The following is a 15,736-nucleotide window of genomic DNA, read 5'->3' on the forward strand; positions in this document are numbered from 1 at the left end:
TACACCTAGACTTGTTACATCCGGACTAGATTACCAGTAAGAGTGTAAAGACAGTTTGAAACACTGTTTCAGATTTGTGAAACCTCTATTCTATTTGTGAAAACACGAAAAGGGCGACTTCACAGCTTGTTTTCCCCTTCCAGACCACACTAGATCAGGTCCAGATAAAAACTACCACCCCCTCCCTGTAAATAATAAGAACAACCACAACAATAATAATAATAATAATGATGATGATGATAACAGTCTTATCTGGGTTAATCTAGTCCAGATTTGACACAGTGGTTAGTTATAACCAACAAAAATGTGCGACCGTTATCGCGAGACTAGACGTTTGATCGCGAGCTTTCCCATCCACATCCCGTGAATGAAACCCGCCATCTTGTCGCGCCGAGCAAGAGAAGAAGATATGGCTGACTATAGCAGCGTGGCTCCACCGTCCTCTAACGCCGGTGGCGGGATGAACGATGCTTTTAAAGACGCTCTGCAGCGAGCACGACAGGTAAGAAGACCTACCAGATCGTTTAGTCTAGGAATAATTTCCAAGTCGGTTGTAAATGGGGGATTTTTGTGCTTTCTGCTGTTACATACGGGATCGCGGCAGGCTAGGCTACGCTAAGCTAACGAATGACGAGTAACGTTACGCCACACTAGAGAAAAAAACGATGCAAAAACAGCAGCTATCCTAGCCGAGTGCACAGGCAAAATCGGAAAAATATGAACAGTTATCGCAAGCCAAATCTTTATATGTCTGAATAACGATCAATCGATTTCCTGAAGGGTAAGTTAAAGCTTTCCTTTGTTGGACCAGACTTCCGGACAGAAGTGTAGGCCGCGGGCAGCGTGCTTGTACATCCCGAGTGAGACCAGCAAAAAAAAAAAAAAAGGGGCGAAATAATCACCTAATTTTCTTTTTGAATTTCTCCGTTATTTTCTGTTTCAGATCGCAGCGAAGATCGGTGGTGATGGCGTTGCGGCACCTCCAACAAATGAATTTGGCTACGGAGGCCAGAAAAGGCCCCTGGAGGACGCTGGTGGGTATTTTCCCATGCCTAACCTGAATATCGGTCAGTGGCTCAAATCGATTCAATGCAAGTCTTCACAGTTAATGCTTGCCTGTGTGTTTTTTCGCAGCTACTAAATCTTTGCCTAGAAATGTTATTAATCTATACTAATATTTTCTTCATATCAATGTGCATTTTCAGTAATAAGTGTAACGTTACTACTAACCACATGTTACCGCAGTCTTTCATGTTTCTGTCTAATGGCATGTTTTGTTTTGTTTTAAATTTAAATGATATTTTCACTGTCTGTCCTCACAGCTGTTTCCAATCAGTGCCTGGCGATGAGAATGTTAATATTTAAGGAGTGAACATATGTGATGTCATGGTCTATAGGAGTTATTGTAATACTTAAGCAGATTGATTTATTGTTGGTTTCACTTTGCTAAGACAATCAAGTGAAGTGTATAATTGAAAGTGGGATCCCAGATCATCATTATACCGTCTTAGTTTATTAGGTACACCTAGGATATAGTGATGCAGTCTAATACAACAACAGTGCAACACATCCTCCTTTTATAAAAGTCATAGTGTCCAGTTGTTGGTCCAGAGAGGTCTGTATTGTTATAAAGATGAATATTTAGTCTACCCTTGTTGATTTGAGCCCAGGTGGTTAAAAAATATGGTGTGCAATGCAGTGCAATTAAACAGCATCACAGACTGCAGCCTCCAAAAAGACCACACTGCCTTTCCTAAGCAGCGTGAACAAAGACTGAACACCATAATCTTCAGGGAGGTAGGATTAATTGCAGGGCTGTTGTATTGGTCCATAATAGGTCGGCTAGGTGTACCTGGAAAAATTGGTGGCTTTGCAGCCTTTTGTACTCGAATATTTTCAACACCCTTTGCGCCTGCCTAGTAATGTGATAGAGGTTATAATGACAGATACTTATGCTGGTTATTATGTCGTGTTGTCACAGACCAACCAGAGACGAAGAAAGTGGCTACAAACGACGGTGAGTGACCTGTTGACATAGTTGTAGTTCCGTGTGGCGGTAATTCCTGATAATTCCCTGCCTAAAGTAATTGGCCCGAAAGTAGAATTAATTGTCCATGTGGTTCCTGGGTTACACACATTTATGTTGTATATTTTTTTCCACTAATGTACTGTTATCTTTTTTCCCCCAGCCTTTTCAGCAATGGGAGGAATGGGTGGTCCCCCAAGGTAAATATACAAGCTGACTTTAAATGTTTACCGTCCACACATGGCCACATATTATAAGGTTCACGCTGACTTGTCTTTTCATTCGAAGGTCAGCATCAGAAGAATTCAAGGTTCCAGATGGAATGGTTGGATTCAGTAAGTTTTCATTTAAACGGTAAAAGATGAAAGCATCATTTCAGTGTTGTCGCTATTGGGTGTTTGGATGTAACATGCCCCCCCACTTTTTTTTTTCTAGTTATTGGAAGAGGAGGCGAGCAAATATCACGTCTGCAGCAGGAGTCTGGATGTAAAATACAGATCGCCCCTGGTAGGTTTAGATTTGTTGCGGATACTGGGATATCCTATGTAATAATTTATGATGGTCTCGGTCAGTATTGTTTAGAGTTTGTATAAAAGGCTCCTTCTCTGTGTTGTAGACAGCGGAGGGATGCCAGATAGGTCGGTGACATTAACAGGACCACCAGAATCAATCCAGTAAGTAACCAACCCTCTCGCGAAGGGAGAGATGTTTTAAAACGTCAATCACACATTTAATTGGTGCCTTGTCAGAAAATCCAGACGGTGTATAATGGTAATTATTCTCCCATCAGGGCTGCAAAGAGGCTACTAACAGAGATAGTTGAGAAGGGACGCCCAGCTCCAGCGTTCCACCACAACGACGGCCCGGGAATGACCGTTCAGGAGATTATGGTCCCTGCCTCTAAAGCAGGACTTGTCATTGGAAAGGGAGGAGAAACCATCAAAAGCCTACAGGTGAGTGTTCGGCCAGTGTCAGAAGCCAAAACGAAAGAGAAGGGGGTGAAGCTAGTTGTGTGAAGTATGGCTGTCTTTCGAGCAGAGGGACAGATTTGGCAGGGACACACTTACTGGATGTATTCTGTTTCTTTTGACCTGCAGGAAAGAGCCGGAGTGAAGATGGTCATGATCCAAGACGGACCCCAAAACACAGGCGCAGACAAGCCACTCCGCATTTCAGGAGAACCCTTTAAAGTTCAGGTGAGTCCTCAAAAATGCGACCGTTGCATTTCTAGCATTATAGCTGGGATATAATAAAAAAAGACATACCTTGATTTTAATTGGTTATGAGATACTTCTGCTTTCAACCTTCTATTAAGCAAACTCCAGTCTGAAGCAATAAAATTCTGTTACATGCCGCCTTATTTGCCTCCATGGAGACTGGTGGCGTAATGCTGTAATTTCTTTTCTCTTTAGCAAGCCAAAGAGATGGTGATGGAGCTTATCAGAGACCAGGGTTTCAGGGAGCAGAGGGGCGAGTATGGTTCGAGGATCGGAGGGGGAGGAGGCGGAGGCGATAGCTTAGACGTGAGTGTTTTGTAAGAAGTTGTTTGATTTATAAGCTTGGAGACAAGGTTTCAAACACTGTCTTAAGTTTGATGTTTTCCGTCATCTAGGTTCCCGTCCCCCGGTTTGCAGTAGGAATTGTCATCGGCAGAAATGGAGAGATGATCAAGAAAATACAGAATGACACAGGTGTCAGGATTCAGTTTAAACCAGGTGAGTGCTTAAGCCCACATAGTCAGGGGTCCATTAGATAGGGTTAAAATGTGGACGGTCTGTGATGAAAACTCATGCACCACGCTGAAGAGCTGATGTATAAACACAAACCCTAAACTTATCTGAGACCTGAACACATGCAAAGAATTTTGAGTAGTAGTTGGGGAGACCTTATTTTCAAACAACCCTGTCAATTATTAGCAAATGCAAAAACATTCACGTTTAGTCCCAGCAACAGAAATTGGCAAATCTGTCTTGATAGTCTCTGATCACCTTATGTTCCCTTCTAGATGATGGCAGCACACCAGACAGGATAGCACAGATCATGGGTCCTCCTGACCAGGCTCAGCACGCGGCAGAAATTATATCTGACCTGCTGAGGAGCGTCCAGGCTGGAGGACCTCCAGGACATGGCGGCGGCAGAGGGCGTGGTCGTGGGCAGGGCAACTGGAACATGGGCCCCCCTGGTGGCCTGCAGGAGTTTACCTTCACCGTCCCCACTATGAAGACCGGCCTCATCATTGGAAAAGGTGAGTGGCTCTACAGTTGTTACTTTTTACACAATAATAAGCAGATTTTGTCATACCCTACTCTAAAAGCAACAAAGTGTGCTGGGGAGTATTTTATTTCTCACCAACATTTCTTTAAGGTAACAGAATGTGGGTAAGAGAGGAAAAAACATTATTTAAACCGTTAAATTGGAGTCCAGAGTGAGAGACAAGGCAGAGAAACTTGGGGAAAGGTTAGGCTAAACTTAAACAAAAGAACAGAGAATAATGTATGTTAACCTGCACATATTTTATGATTTGGGTGCTGCTTGTTAACAATACTACAGGGTCACTGAAACGTTTATTCAGTTTGCTGTTTTGTCTTCCATGCTTGTCCTGTTGGCGTTTTTAAGGGAGAAAGGTTGACAAAATTCTTTAGAGGTAAAGGTGTTTGGGTGTCGTAATTCATATTATACTTGTGATCTTTTCCAGGTGGGGAGACAATCAAAGGCATCAGCCAGCAGTCTGGAGCCAGGATCGAGCTACAGAGGAATCCTCCACCCAACGCTGATCCCAACATCAAAATGTTCACAGTCAGAGGCTCTCCTCAACAGATCGACTACGCCAGGCAGCTGGTGGAGGAGAAAATCGGGGTGAGTGTTTTGAGTGAGTGTTTTGCCCCCTATGGAGACATTTGTCTACCGAAAGCTTGTTTACTGACCTTTTTTTTAAAACTCGCTTTCAGGGACCAGTCACTCCAATGGGTGGCCCACATGGCCCCCCTGGTCCACATGGAGGTCCAGGCCCACACGGTCCCCCTGGACCACCTGGACCCCCCGGGGCTCCAATGGGTCCGTACAACCCCGGACCATACAACCAGGGACCTCCGGGACCACAGTAAGTACAATTAGCCCTGTGTTTTTTACCTCACCTCGAAAGTTCTGTGTGATGACAAGAATATTGAAACTGTTGTGTAGGATGTGGAAAGTTGATGGTTATTTATTTTCATTCATCAGTGGTCCTCCTGCACCTTACCAGCCTCAGGGATGGGGCAATGGCTACCCACATTGGCAGCAGGGACAACCTGATCCAAGTGAGTACCTGCTAGTAGGTGATACACTGGTATATTTGAAGGAAGTTAAAAAAATCTTCATGGTAATTCTCTGTTGAAACATTTTTGCCCAGCCGTCATTAGTCACTAAGTCAGATCCATATCGATATATCATCAGTGTTTGTTGGTCGTGAAAAGTCTCAAAAAGCATTGGATTCTTTTCCCTTGAAGGACCTTTAGCAGGCATTAAGAAGTCTTAAATTTCAGTTACAGTGGTGTAGTGGTTTTTTTGTTTTTATCTCAGCTCAGGTAATGTTAATTGATTAGGGAAGTACTGAAAAAATTATATACATGTCAGTAAATTAATGTTCTTAATTAAAAAAAAAAAAAAAAAAAAAAAAAATTGGTCTTTGTTCGTTTCCTGTTATTCTTTGACTGGTAGGGCTGTGAAAAGGGTATTAAATTGCATTCAGTGCATATTCTTGCATTGTATTAACAAGTAGTTAAAGTCTTAAATTTAATTTGGTGAACACTATAGAGACCCTGATCATAGATTATTTATAGGACCAGCAGTGTATGTTTATAGCTTTATTCTGGGCCTCTGTGTGGTAACCGGACTTGTTTGTTGTTTCCAGATAAAGCAGCAGCTGATGCCAACGCAGCAGCGTGGGCAGCCTACTATGCTCAGTACAGCCAGCAGCCGCAGGCTCCAATGACCCCAACAAGTGGAGCTCCTGGCACGACTCAAACCAATGGCCAAGGTAACTGAAGTGTTTCTCGATAAGGAAAAGTGTCAGTGCCTCGAAAAGAAGCAGAAACTGTTTGACAAGCGTAGAGCAGTGTAGTTTACTAGCTTTACTTCAGTAGTGCCCTTTGCTCATGCCTTCCTGGTGTCTCTAACATGGGACAAGTTGGTTTGGTTTCACCTTTAAATGACTTGGTTTTCGCAGAGTACTTTTTTTCTTTTTCTTTTTTTAAACAAAAAAACAACTTTTTCATATTACCCCAGGGACAGTATAGTTTTCCTCCACCATCCTTAGGCTGACAGCCCGACCCAGGCAGGTGGAGGACAAACTGCTGAGAATGATTCACTAATTACAAGTACCGTTTTTTTTAACAGGTGACCCACAGGCTGCAGGTCAGAGTGGACAGGCAGATTACACCAAGGCCTGGGAGGAATATTACAAGAAAATGGGTATATGAACGTAGTTTCAGTGTACACCTATTGACACAAGACAGTCTAAACAGCCACTGGGCATTCAATCAGCTTCTTTTTCAGGTCTGGGTATTTGTCAGTATTGCTGGCCTGCTGTGGAACGTTTTTCAGTGTGCCTCCAATTGGTTTGACACTTGACGCCTGTGCTGTTTAGACTGCAACACTTTGCCTATCTACAGGACTGAGCTGTCGACACAGAACCACCTTTTATGAGCTTAGAGTAGCTTATTTTCTAGACTATCCTAGGGCCTTATCCACACTGACTGAGTACTGCACTGTGCTACGAACGTGTTACTGTTACTGAATGTGTGTAGAGTTAAATGATGCAACTTGTTTGACTTGTGGGTTGGGGTTTTGGGTCGTGTATTTAATAAATGTAGGATTAATGTTTTGGTTTTTTTTTTCCTTTCTTTCTTTCTTTTTTCTGATTTCCTTTGACACTTGGTGAAATTGACACATTTTTCCCTTCTCTTTGCAGGTCAACAGAGTCAGCAACCTCAGGACTACACGAAAGCCTGGGAGGAGTATTACAAGAAACAAGGTTGGTACTCCTGTTTGTGAAATCAGACTTTGTACCAGGATCACACTTATTTCATTGAGCTTCTTTAATCCCCGTTCTGATAGCTGAATATCAAATTTGACTACTCATCTACTGTTACAGATGCATGGGGTTGTAATGAAAACTCATTCTTCTTGAGCATTTGTTAATGCAGTTGTAATTCGAAACACACTGATTTGCACGGTTATGCCAGTGCAGCGTTATGTTTTCATTATGAAAAAACAACCAGAAATCAGTTGGCGGAGTATGTGAAGCGAATGATTTAGGTATTCATTGTGATCCTAGTGTAAAGTGTTGGGGTGTGTGATAGAAGCTTGGATCAGTCGAATTAAAAAAAATCAGTTAACGTGTGTGTGGGAATGAGAGGTTCATAGGGGAAACTAAGTGTAATCAGATTGTAGTTACTAAAGGCGTTTACTGCGAAAGAGTCTGGATAGATTCCGAAAATCACAATCATACCTGCAGCTCTTTACTCACCCATGACAGAGAACGAGAGCAGAGGACCTGATCGCTATGTTTTTTAGAGAGACCTGCCCCCGCACCCTGCGCGCTGTTATTGGCTGGGGGCTACACACCCACTGCGCAAAGGTTTTAGCCCAGACACGCCCCGAAACAGCAAAATAAGGATATACAGGCAGGGGGCAGGGTCTCTGTAGGGGGTCACAAGTGATGATAGAGAGGGATTACTTTTGCATGAGTCTATACATAGTTTTTTAGGAAAATCCTGCATGGTACCTTTTTAAAGGGGTGGCTGCGTTCCTCCAGCAGCTCTCCGTAGTTGAGTTGCTGCTCTTCCGGCCACCCAACAGAAAGGCAGAAGGTTTCTGACCTGCCACCCAGAGAACTCGGTGGTGGGTTCGTTCCCCTTCTTATATGCATTACTCTCTACTAGGGCTGCAACTCATGATTATTTTCATTATTGATTGAGCTGCTGATTATTTCGTCCATTAATTGTTTTGGCTAAAAATATAACAACATTGTGAAAAATGCCAGTAATAATTTTTTACGGCTCAAGATGACATTCAAATTGCTGGTTTTTATTTGACGGTCAACCCCGTAGATATTCAGTTTACTATCACACATGAAGAAAACATCAAGTTCTCACATTTGTGATGCTGGAACCAGCTTGAAAAGTGACTAAAATGATTTATCAGCTGTCAAAATAGTTGATTAATTCTCCGTCGATTGACTAATAGCAGTAGCTCTGCTCTCTACCTCGATGCTAGAGGCTGTTTGCTGTTATCTGGATTTGTTCAGCGCTAGAAATTAGATTAGCAGCTTTTAAACCTCTGTAGTTTTTACATGTGTGTTGGGATATATGTAAAGCTAAGGTAGCACGTAGGGCTTGTTCCCAAGAAGTTGGTTTGTTCTGTTAAGTATGAATGAAATGAAAAATGTCTTTTAACCTGCTGGGTGATACAATATATGAATGTAAAGCATTTATATACAAAGCAAACACTTGCTTTGTATATACTTGCATATTTGTGCTTTCATACTGTGATTACATTATTCTTTAAAAAAAAAAAATGTAGATTTTGCATTCCTAATAGATGTACAAATCTAACCAATCGCATTTTGGAGCTGCCGAGTGATTCCAACGAGATCATTCACATAGGGCATGAATCTGGTTAATCTGCCCTCCTCTCTTATTCTGGTCTAGCTGGTCTCCTTATGAGATCTTTCAGAACAGCTGCCGGCCTCGTCTCTATGGGCTCAAATCCTCAAGCATGTGGCAGCTATGCCCACACCCCGAGCTGTGATGGGACAGAAGATACTATTTATCAGCAGTCAAAAGTAATAATGCCAGCGTTACATTCCTTGTTGGGGTGTGCCCAGACATGCAAAAAGTTTGAAAGTTTCAGTTCTCAAAAAGTGGCAGCTATAGCAGCGGTTCTTAGTCCTGTACTGAGTTGGTGTTCACCTTCTTTAAAGGTGCTGTATGTAAGTTTTTGCTATTGCTATATAGCCAACATTAGCACTAACAGCTGTTTACTTAACAAGAGCTTTGGCCATCGTTGCCTTCACAAGACAGGAGGCGAGGATACGCTCCCTGGGCAGCGCTGCTTCTTCATCCTCTCACGTTGGCCTGAGGGCAGACTGGACTCTACGGGTACAAAGTCAGACAATTAAAACCCTGAAGTGTAGCTCTTTAGTCCTTTTTTCGGAAAAATTGAAAAGAAAGCCGATGTGTCAGTTTCCTACACCATCAAAAGGCACGTTAAAACTGGAGGAGACCCGATGGGAAGACCAGCACGGTCTCCAGACTGAAACCCCATGAAGCTATATCCGCAGAAGGTCGTTACTTTAAGTCAAAAATATAGAATAAATTTTGTTAAAAATCTTTAATCTCAAATTATTTGTTCTGTGCTTTAATTTCAGAGTACAGCTAGACTTTAAACTACGTAAATTTGAAATAAAAACTGGAAAAATTTGGGTGTTGGGGCGTACATTATGGTTTCCACCAGAAAAGAGAGTGCAGTGCCATCACAGCGTCGCTTTCTTTTAAGCTGAAGTGACTGGCGAAAGTTAGAACGGCAAAACAAGCTTGAGGAAAACAATCCGACCGGGTTTTTCTCTCTCGTTTTACCCTCCAGGTCAAGCTGCTCCTCAGGCCACGGCAGCCGCTGCAGCCTCCCAGCCTGGAGGTCAGCCAGACTACAGCGCTGCCTGGGCAGAGTACTACCGGCAGCAGGCTGCTTACTATGGCACAGCCAACCCTCAGACGATGGGTGCAGCACCACAAGCCCCTCAGGTACACCCCTGATAAGAATCTGCCCTCCACATTCACTTATACCCAGTTGTTCAGTGCTATAATTCCCTTCCTTCCTCAGGTTGTTACAGGGTTCCAGTGGCTGCAGCAGTTACACAAACCTAACCAAAACTATTTCCTCCCCACACAGGTTTTTAGCTTTTTATTTTGGGAAGCTGAGTCCACTGTTTCTGCTGTTAACATGCAATGTATCTTCTATGTATTTCTTCTGCACAGGGCCAGTAATGTGAAGTGGACATAAAGTAAATGCTACATTGTCGAAACAAAATCCTTTGTTAAATGTTTGGATGCAGACGCCTTGATGAAGATCTTAAATTTCCTTGGTTTGAAAGTGTTTCACATAGATGGCAGATTTCCCGGCGAACACGTCCTCTCTCTCTTTTTTTTTTGTTTTTTTTTTGTTTTTGTTTTTTCCTGTAAATGCTTTGTTTTTAGTGAGGTAATTATACATATAGTCATTCCAGCCCTGTATCTACATTAAATGTGGTTAGAACTCATGTTTATTGAACTGTTGACATTACCATGTAAATCATCTCAGTTTTAAAATGCTATTACCTGTTGTGTTTTTGCAATAAAACAAACTGAAACCTCCTGTGTTGGTAAGTTGGGGTGGTTTTAAAACCAAGAGGGTTGAGATGAATTTCTGTCTGTTTTTGTTTTACTTGGGGGGGAGGGGGGAGTCTGAAATGCGGGCCACATTGTGGGTTTAATTGTCCAAAATGGTTGACTCAAAGTTGTGCTGTCCTGTCTCTCTCCAACTGTCTATAAGGCTCTTAAATACATTATGTGCGTGCAATGATCCTGAATAACTCAGACCAACAGACGTCCTCTTGTCCATAGACATTTTTTTACACTTCCTGTTTCCTGACATTGCTTTGACTTTAGCTGTAGACAGATGTTTGTCTTAAGAAAGTTGACTGGTATCTGTGTATCGTAACTCATGCATTAACCGCGTTGCTGTGGCACTCTTTTAAATTTTTTGCCTGGTTTGCTGACATTGTTGAGGTAGTATGCACTGTATTTTGCCTTGATAGACACTTCCTCCTCCACAGGCCAGTTTAGAAAAGCGGTAAGCAAGTACATTATTTTCAACATTTTCCTCAGAAAACGTGGTTGCAAGAAATGTTGCATATTTTTAGTGTTATAAATATATATATATATATATTTTTGTGCTGTTCTTTTTCCAGGACAGTCAGGTAAATTGCCACTGTATCGAAAATGCATTGAAACGTTTGTCTTGCCCATTTCCAGTTGTGAACTAACTCACATGTATAAATTTGTTTTTTAAAAGAATGTTTTTTTAATATAAAAACATTGCAAAAAAGAAAGTTTTTGCTGTGCCCATTCTGTTAGTGTTTATCCAGTATAAGAACATAGATGTTGTAGGGTCGGGGGAGGCTAAGCAGTCTTCATCCATCAGTTGAGCCCTCCTATACTGTAAGTACAAAACTCTGACTCTGAGAGATACACGCCTTTTTTGATGCTTTTTAAACTGCAAAAGATGTAGTACTTTTGTCAAATATTGCCATTTTCCCCATGCCTTTGGGTAAGTATCAAATGTTCTGAGGAGAGGCTTTTAGTACTTTAGACTTTGATTCTTGTACCACATGTTTCTGAGACTTGTTCCCCTTGTGACCCATGACTGCATAACATCCAGACTGAATCTTTACAGTATGTTGATTCTTTGTAGATTGTTCTAGATGATACGTGTAGGTAGCCATTCAGTGCCAGGGGAATTTCTGAACTGAGGGTTTGAATGTCAGCATTCTTCCACTGCTGGTAGGAACTGTTTAAGGATGTCCATGTGGTTTTTTTGTTTTGTTTTTTGCGTTTTGAATATCTGACCTGCCAAGTGCCATTGTCTAGTTGAGACTCATGTTTTCAAATGCCATTTATTGCAACATATTGCTTAGAAAAGTCCTTCTGCATAACTCCAGCGAAGCATGCTTAGGTTTCTGCTGTTATTTCTGAAATGTCCTATAATGAGCATGTGGAATGCTAGTAGTGGAAGTGCTTCTGACTAGTCCAGTATTGATTATGCCATTTTCTGAATGAGCACTGTTGTTGAAAGGCTGTTAATTTGAAGGTCAAAACAATCTTTGACTGCATTGTTCACTGATGGCAAACAGTGCAATATATCTGATCTTTGCAGTGTCATCCCAGACCTTGCACCTTAGGTTCTGCTGCAATAACACAGGTAAGCGAAACCTAAGGAAACCAGTGTTTTTGTCCAGTGACATGACCAATATACATGCAAAGAAATGCTTACCTGTGTCGTTAACATGCATTCATGCTTAGTCGTAAAGGAATGTGCAGGATATTTAAGTTATGAACAGCCCTTTTTTTAAAAGATGATCCTCTTTCATGAATGAACTGCATGATATGAGTTGTATGACTTGTTACATGAAGTTTGATTTTTCAAAAAGTGACTTTATCCAGACAAAGTTGTGTAGGTTCACTGAGGAAATGTTGTCATTGTCGTATGTGCTTAATATTTGGTTAATAGCCTTATGTTTGCATCCCGGTAAGTCTGACGGTGAATGTACAATCGATGCTTTAGGCAACTTGACACTGGTATAACAAGCTGCATGCCATGCAAACCTGTTGCCAGAAGTAAGCAATGTGCTCAACTGCTAGGTCAAAAACCGTGAAATACATGAATTTTAAAAAGTTATGATTATTTTATTCTGTCGTGGTGTGAATCTATCCTCAAAGTGCAGTGCAAATCTACTATTGAAACACTGCTGCCTTCACTTCTCGCTCACAGTGTTGGAGGACGCTGCAAGCTTAGGTCGTAGAGTCAGGCCCTGTCGTAGTTTGTCCCCAAAAGGAGGAATCCTTTGAGTCAATCCCACTGCTGAACGTAGACCGTTCAAGAGCTCCAGTGATAAGGTAAAAGAAAAACAAAAAAAGCAACGCAATGAAATTCAAATTCTGTGATTGCAAAACTGTTGGTCAGATACATGTTTTCCAGCTCGGATTGACTTTGTAGTAAAACCATGCCATAGTGTATTTAGAGTTGTCTGATGGTTTGTTTTATCGCTTGAATGCTTTCATCAATAACCTTTTAGTAAATAGGAATGTGCGCTAGAAAGTTGGATGAGGACAGGAACTGATGTACTTTCAATGACATGCACTGTTTTTATTGGCAGTAATTTGGGGGTATACTGTAAATTACTTTTCTCTGTAGTTAAAAAGGTCACGTTATGTTTTGTTTTGAGGCTGTTCACTCTGTACATGTGAGATGCTCAGTGTTTCAACACAGAGTTCGAGTGGGTGTAGAAGACTAAACAAGGAGCATGCCTTAGAGGTAAAAAGGTTTCATGTGCTGTGTATATTATCAAATCTATTGGTTTTTGGTTTTTGAATTAACTGTTCTGACTTTTGAGATGTTGCCATGTTCATTAATAAAGTTGTAACAAACCAGACTAATGTATTTGAATTTTATGAAAACTATAGTTAAAAGATGACCAAAAAAACAACCCACCTGTCAAACACATTCTTTATTTGCTTAATTTATACTCACATGTTAAAACTTTCTTCTGTGTGTTGACAAAATGAGAGTCACCTTAAAGGACAGTTTCACAAGACACTCACATGTACACTGAGAATCCGTTCACTCATCATTCCTCCTGTTCATACTGGCCCTGAAAAGATCAGTTCGTAATGTGATTCCAATTAAACATGGGGGACAAAATCCACAGTCTGTTCAAAGATGTCTGAAATAAATCAAGTGAGGCTCTTCCAAAGTCCCGTCTAGCATCAAATTCCCTCTGTGTTACATCAATGGTGTCTTCTGGAGACTTACATTAAATGCTCAGTCTTCATTTATATGGAGAGATGTAAACTTAAGTCTTTGACAGGGGATCTGCAGGTTTGCAAAAGGTCTAAATACTGTAGTTTTCCTTTATATATATATTTTTTTTAAAAAAAACCCCTTAAAGTATTAATCTGAAATTAAGTGTTAAATCTTGTCTCACCTGCAGTTTTTGTTGTCTCTCCATCAGTCCAGTCACTTGATCGACTCATTGTTGCAGCTTTAAATAGACTGAACCACATTAAATGGGTTAATCCATCCATTCATTTTCTGCTGCTTATCGTGTCCAGGTCACGTAAATTACATCACTAGGAATTAGTTATATCCTGTTGGGAAATACTGAAAACGAGTGACAAAATAAATTCTAGGCCAAATCAAATCGTCCAAAGTGGTTTTCCATCATACTTTTATTTATGGCCATATGATAACGATACAGGTATTAAATTACATTGTGCAAGGTAATGAAAGGGTCTTAAGTTTAACTTGGTGATCCCTGCTTTTATCACAGAGCTATGAATAATCTGATCGTGGGGAAAAAGGTTTAAACTTGTATTAAACTGAAATGACATTTGGTTTAGATTGTCATTGTTAATCAGTCATTACCTGTCAAGCCAAGACCACTGGATTTAGAGCCCTGTCAATCTCAAAACTAATCGGACTAATTTTCGTAAATGGAAACCAACCAAATGCTACAAAAAGTAGCCCAAATTATCTCAACCACAAAGCAATCATAGCTCAGCGAGGAAACCCGGCCTGCCGTTACCGATCCCCATTAACAATTCCTTCACAGATTATTTTCTCAATCATTTGGTCTATAGATTGTTAGCAAACATACCCACCAAAAGTTACCTTGGTCTAATGTGTCTTTGTCTGAGGGCCACAGTAAAAAACCCAAAGATATTCAGTTACCATCATTAAAGACCAAGAAAACAAAATGTTCATATGAGAAGCTGAAACCTAGGAATTTTGGCCAGTTGCCGATGAATTATCTGATAACTCTGTCAATGTACACTGTAGGTGTGCGAGCATTGTTTTAAGACTGGTTTACATTTTTCTATGTTTTAGAGAAGGAAAATCCTGAAAAAAAAAAAAAAAAAAAGGCTGGATGACAACAGACATTGTCAATCCCTTTAGGGTCATCCACCACCCTTTTGGAATAAACTCTTCTTGTACTGTCAGTGCACATTAAGTCCTGCAGTAACTCTACTGCTGAAAGCTTTCATGTTGCACATGTTCTGTACATGGCAGTGACTGATCAGCAGAGCAGACTGTATTTTTTAATTAGTATTTTTCAAACCTCACGGGTCTCGAAAAATAAGAAGACTTTTCAGAACTGACATTCAGTAATGCAGACAAGGCTTGAATATGTGTATTGACAGTAAGGCTTCTAGTGTGTTTGCCCTTCATGAATAACGGAGGGACACAAGTTGTCACACAGCTGGAGGGTTGTCAAACAGCGATGTATAATCTTTTATTTTCTGTGGCTGACGGGATCATGGTCCTAGTAGGATGTGTGATTCAGTTAAGTATTGCATCAAAGTTTGTGAGCTCGGGTGCCTCAAAAACAAAAAACTTGTAAGTAAGTAAAGCCGTTTTCGCATATGAATTCCGGACATTGTCCAGAGTGGCCCTTTCACACGTGACGCACACAACAGTACATTTTCCGTGTCAGACACGTTCACACCTGCTGGAAATACGCCGGGTGGCGCCTGGGTAGAGCGTGCAAGGAGGCGGCACATGAGGAAAAAAGTACGCCACAGAAAGTTAGACTTGTACTCAAGTCTGTGTAATGTCCGGTCAAACTGATTTGGACATTTGCGCTTTCACATACCCCTCCTCCGGGTAATGTCTAGATAAGTTCATGGTTGCAGTGCATTTGTGAAAGCATCTTAAAATGCAACGACAGAGCAAAGCCTGACCCATTTCTTTCGTCAAATGACTCCAAATCAACACATTTTACCGAGTCCCTTTTGTTCAATGATTTCCCTCTGCAACGTGCTTGTAACATAAACACAAAGTGCATTTAAAGGTTTTGCATTGCTGATTTTCAGTAGGATTTGGAAATGCATCTAATAAATCTCTATCTGATTAAGT

At 41.1% G+C, this 15,736-nt stretch overlaps 1 protein-coding gene across 5 annotated transcripts; it reads left to right on the plus strand.

Annotated features, from left to right (window-relative positions):
* Positions 1–366: 366 nt before the first annotated feature.
* fubp1 (far upstream element (FUSE) binding protein 1) lies at positions 367–12,728 on the plus strand. 5 transcript variants are annotated; one of them, XM_040144400.1, is made up of 20 exons: positions 367–502; positions 944–1,067; positions 1,982–2,017; positions 2,190–2,226; positions 2,315–2,361; positions 2,462–2,533; positions 2,643–2,700; positions 2,817–2,979; positions 3,124–3,222; positions 3,439–3,549; positions 3,639–3,741; positions 4,032–4,271; positions 4,722–4,882; positions 4,975–5,126; positions 5,246–5,322; positions 5,916–6,041; positions 6,401–6,475; positions 6,975–7,037; positions 9,650–9,807; positions 10,042–12,728. In XM_040144400.1, exons 1-20 carry the CDS (start codon positions 368–370, stop codon positions 10,048–10,050), a joined length of 2,046 nt encoding a protein of 681 aa, XP_040000334.1. In that variant the 5' UTR covers position 367; the 3' UTR covers positions 10,051–12,728. The 5 variants fall into 5 exon arrangements, with proteins under 5 accessions (XP_040000334.1, XP_040000333.1, XP_040000335.1 ...); XM_040144401.1 differs by having other exon boundaries at positions 368–502; positions 944–1,034; XM_040144399.1 differs by lacking the exon at positions 10,042–12,728 and having other exon boundaries at positions 9,650–9,819.
* The last annotated feature ends 3,008 nt before the right edge of the window (positions 12,729–15,736 follow it).

The sequence above is a fragment of the Xiphias gladius genome, chromosome 14 (genome assembly GCF_016859285.1).
Source record: "Xiphias gladius isolate SHS-SW01 ecotype Sanya breed wild chromosome 14, ASM1685928v1, whole genome shotgun sequence".
NCBI classification, from domain to species: Eukaryota; Metazoa; Chordata; class Actinopteri; order Istiophoriformes; family Xiphiidae; genus Xiphias; species Xiphias gladius.

Bases quoted from the DNA above. Each gene is read 5' to 3' on its own strand.
- fubp1 (XM_040144399.1), top strand. From the start codon at position 368: ATGAAACCCGCCATCTTGTCGCGCCGAGCAAGAGAAGAAGATATGGCT. The intron at 2,227-2,314 runs GTAAATATACAA...TTTCATTCGAAG, and splicing joins GGAATGGGTGGTCCCCCAAG to GTCAGCATCAGAAGAATTCA. The intron at 6,476-6,974 runs GTATATGAACGT...TTCTCTTTGCAG, and splicing joins GGAATATTACAAGAAAATGG to GTCAACAGAGTCAGCAACCT.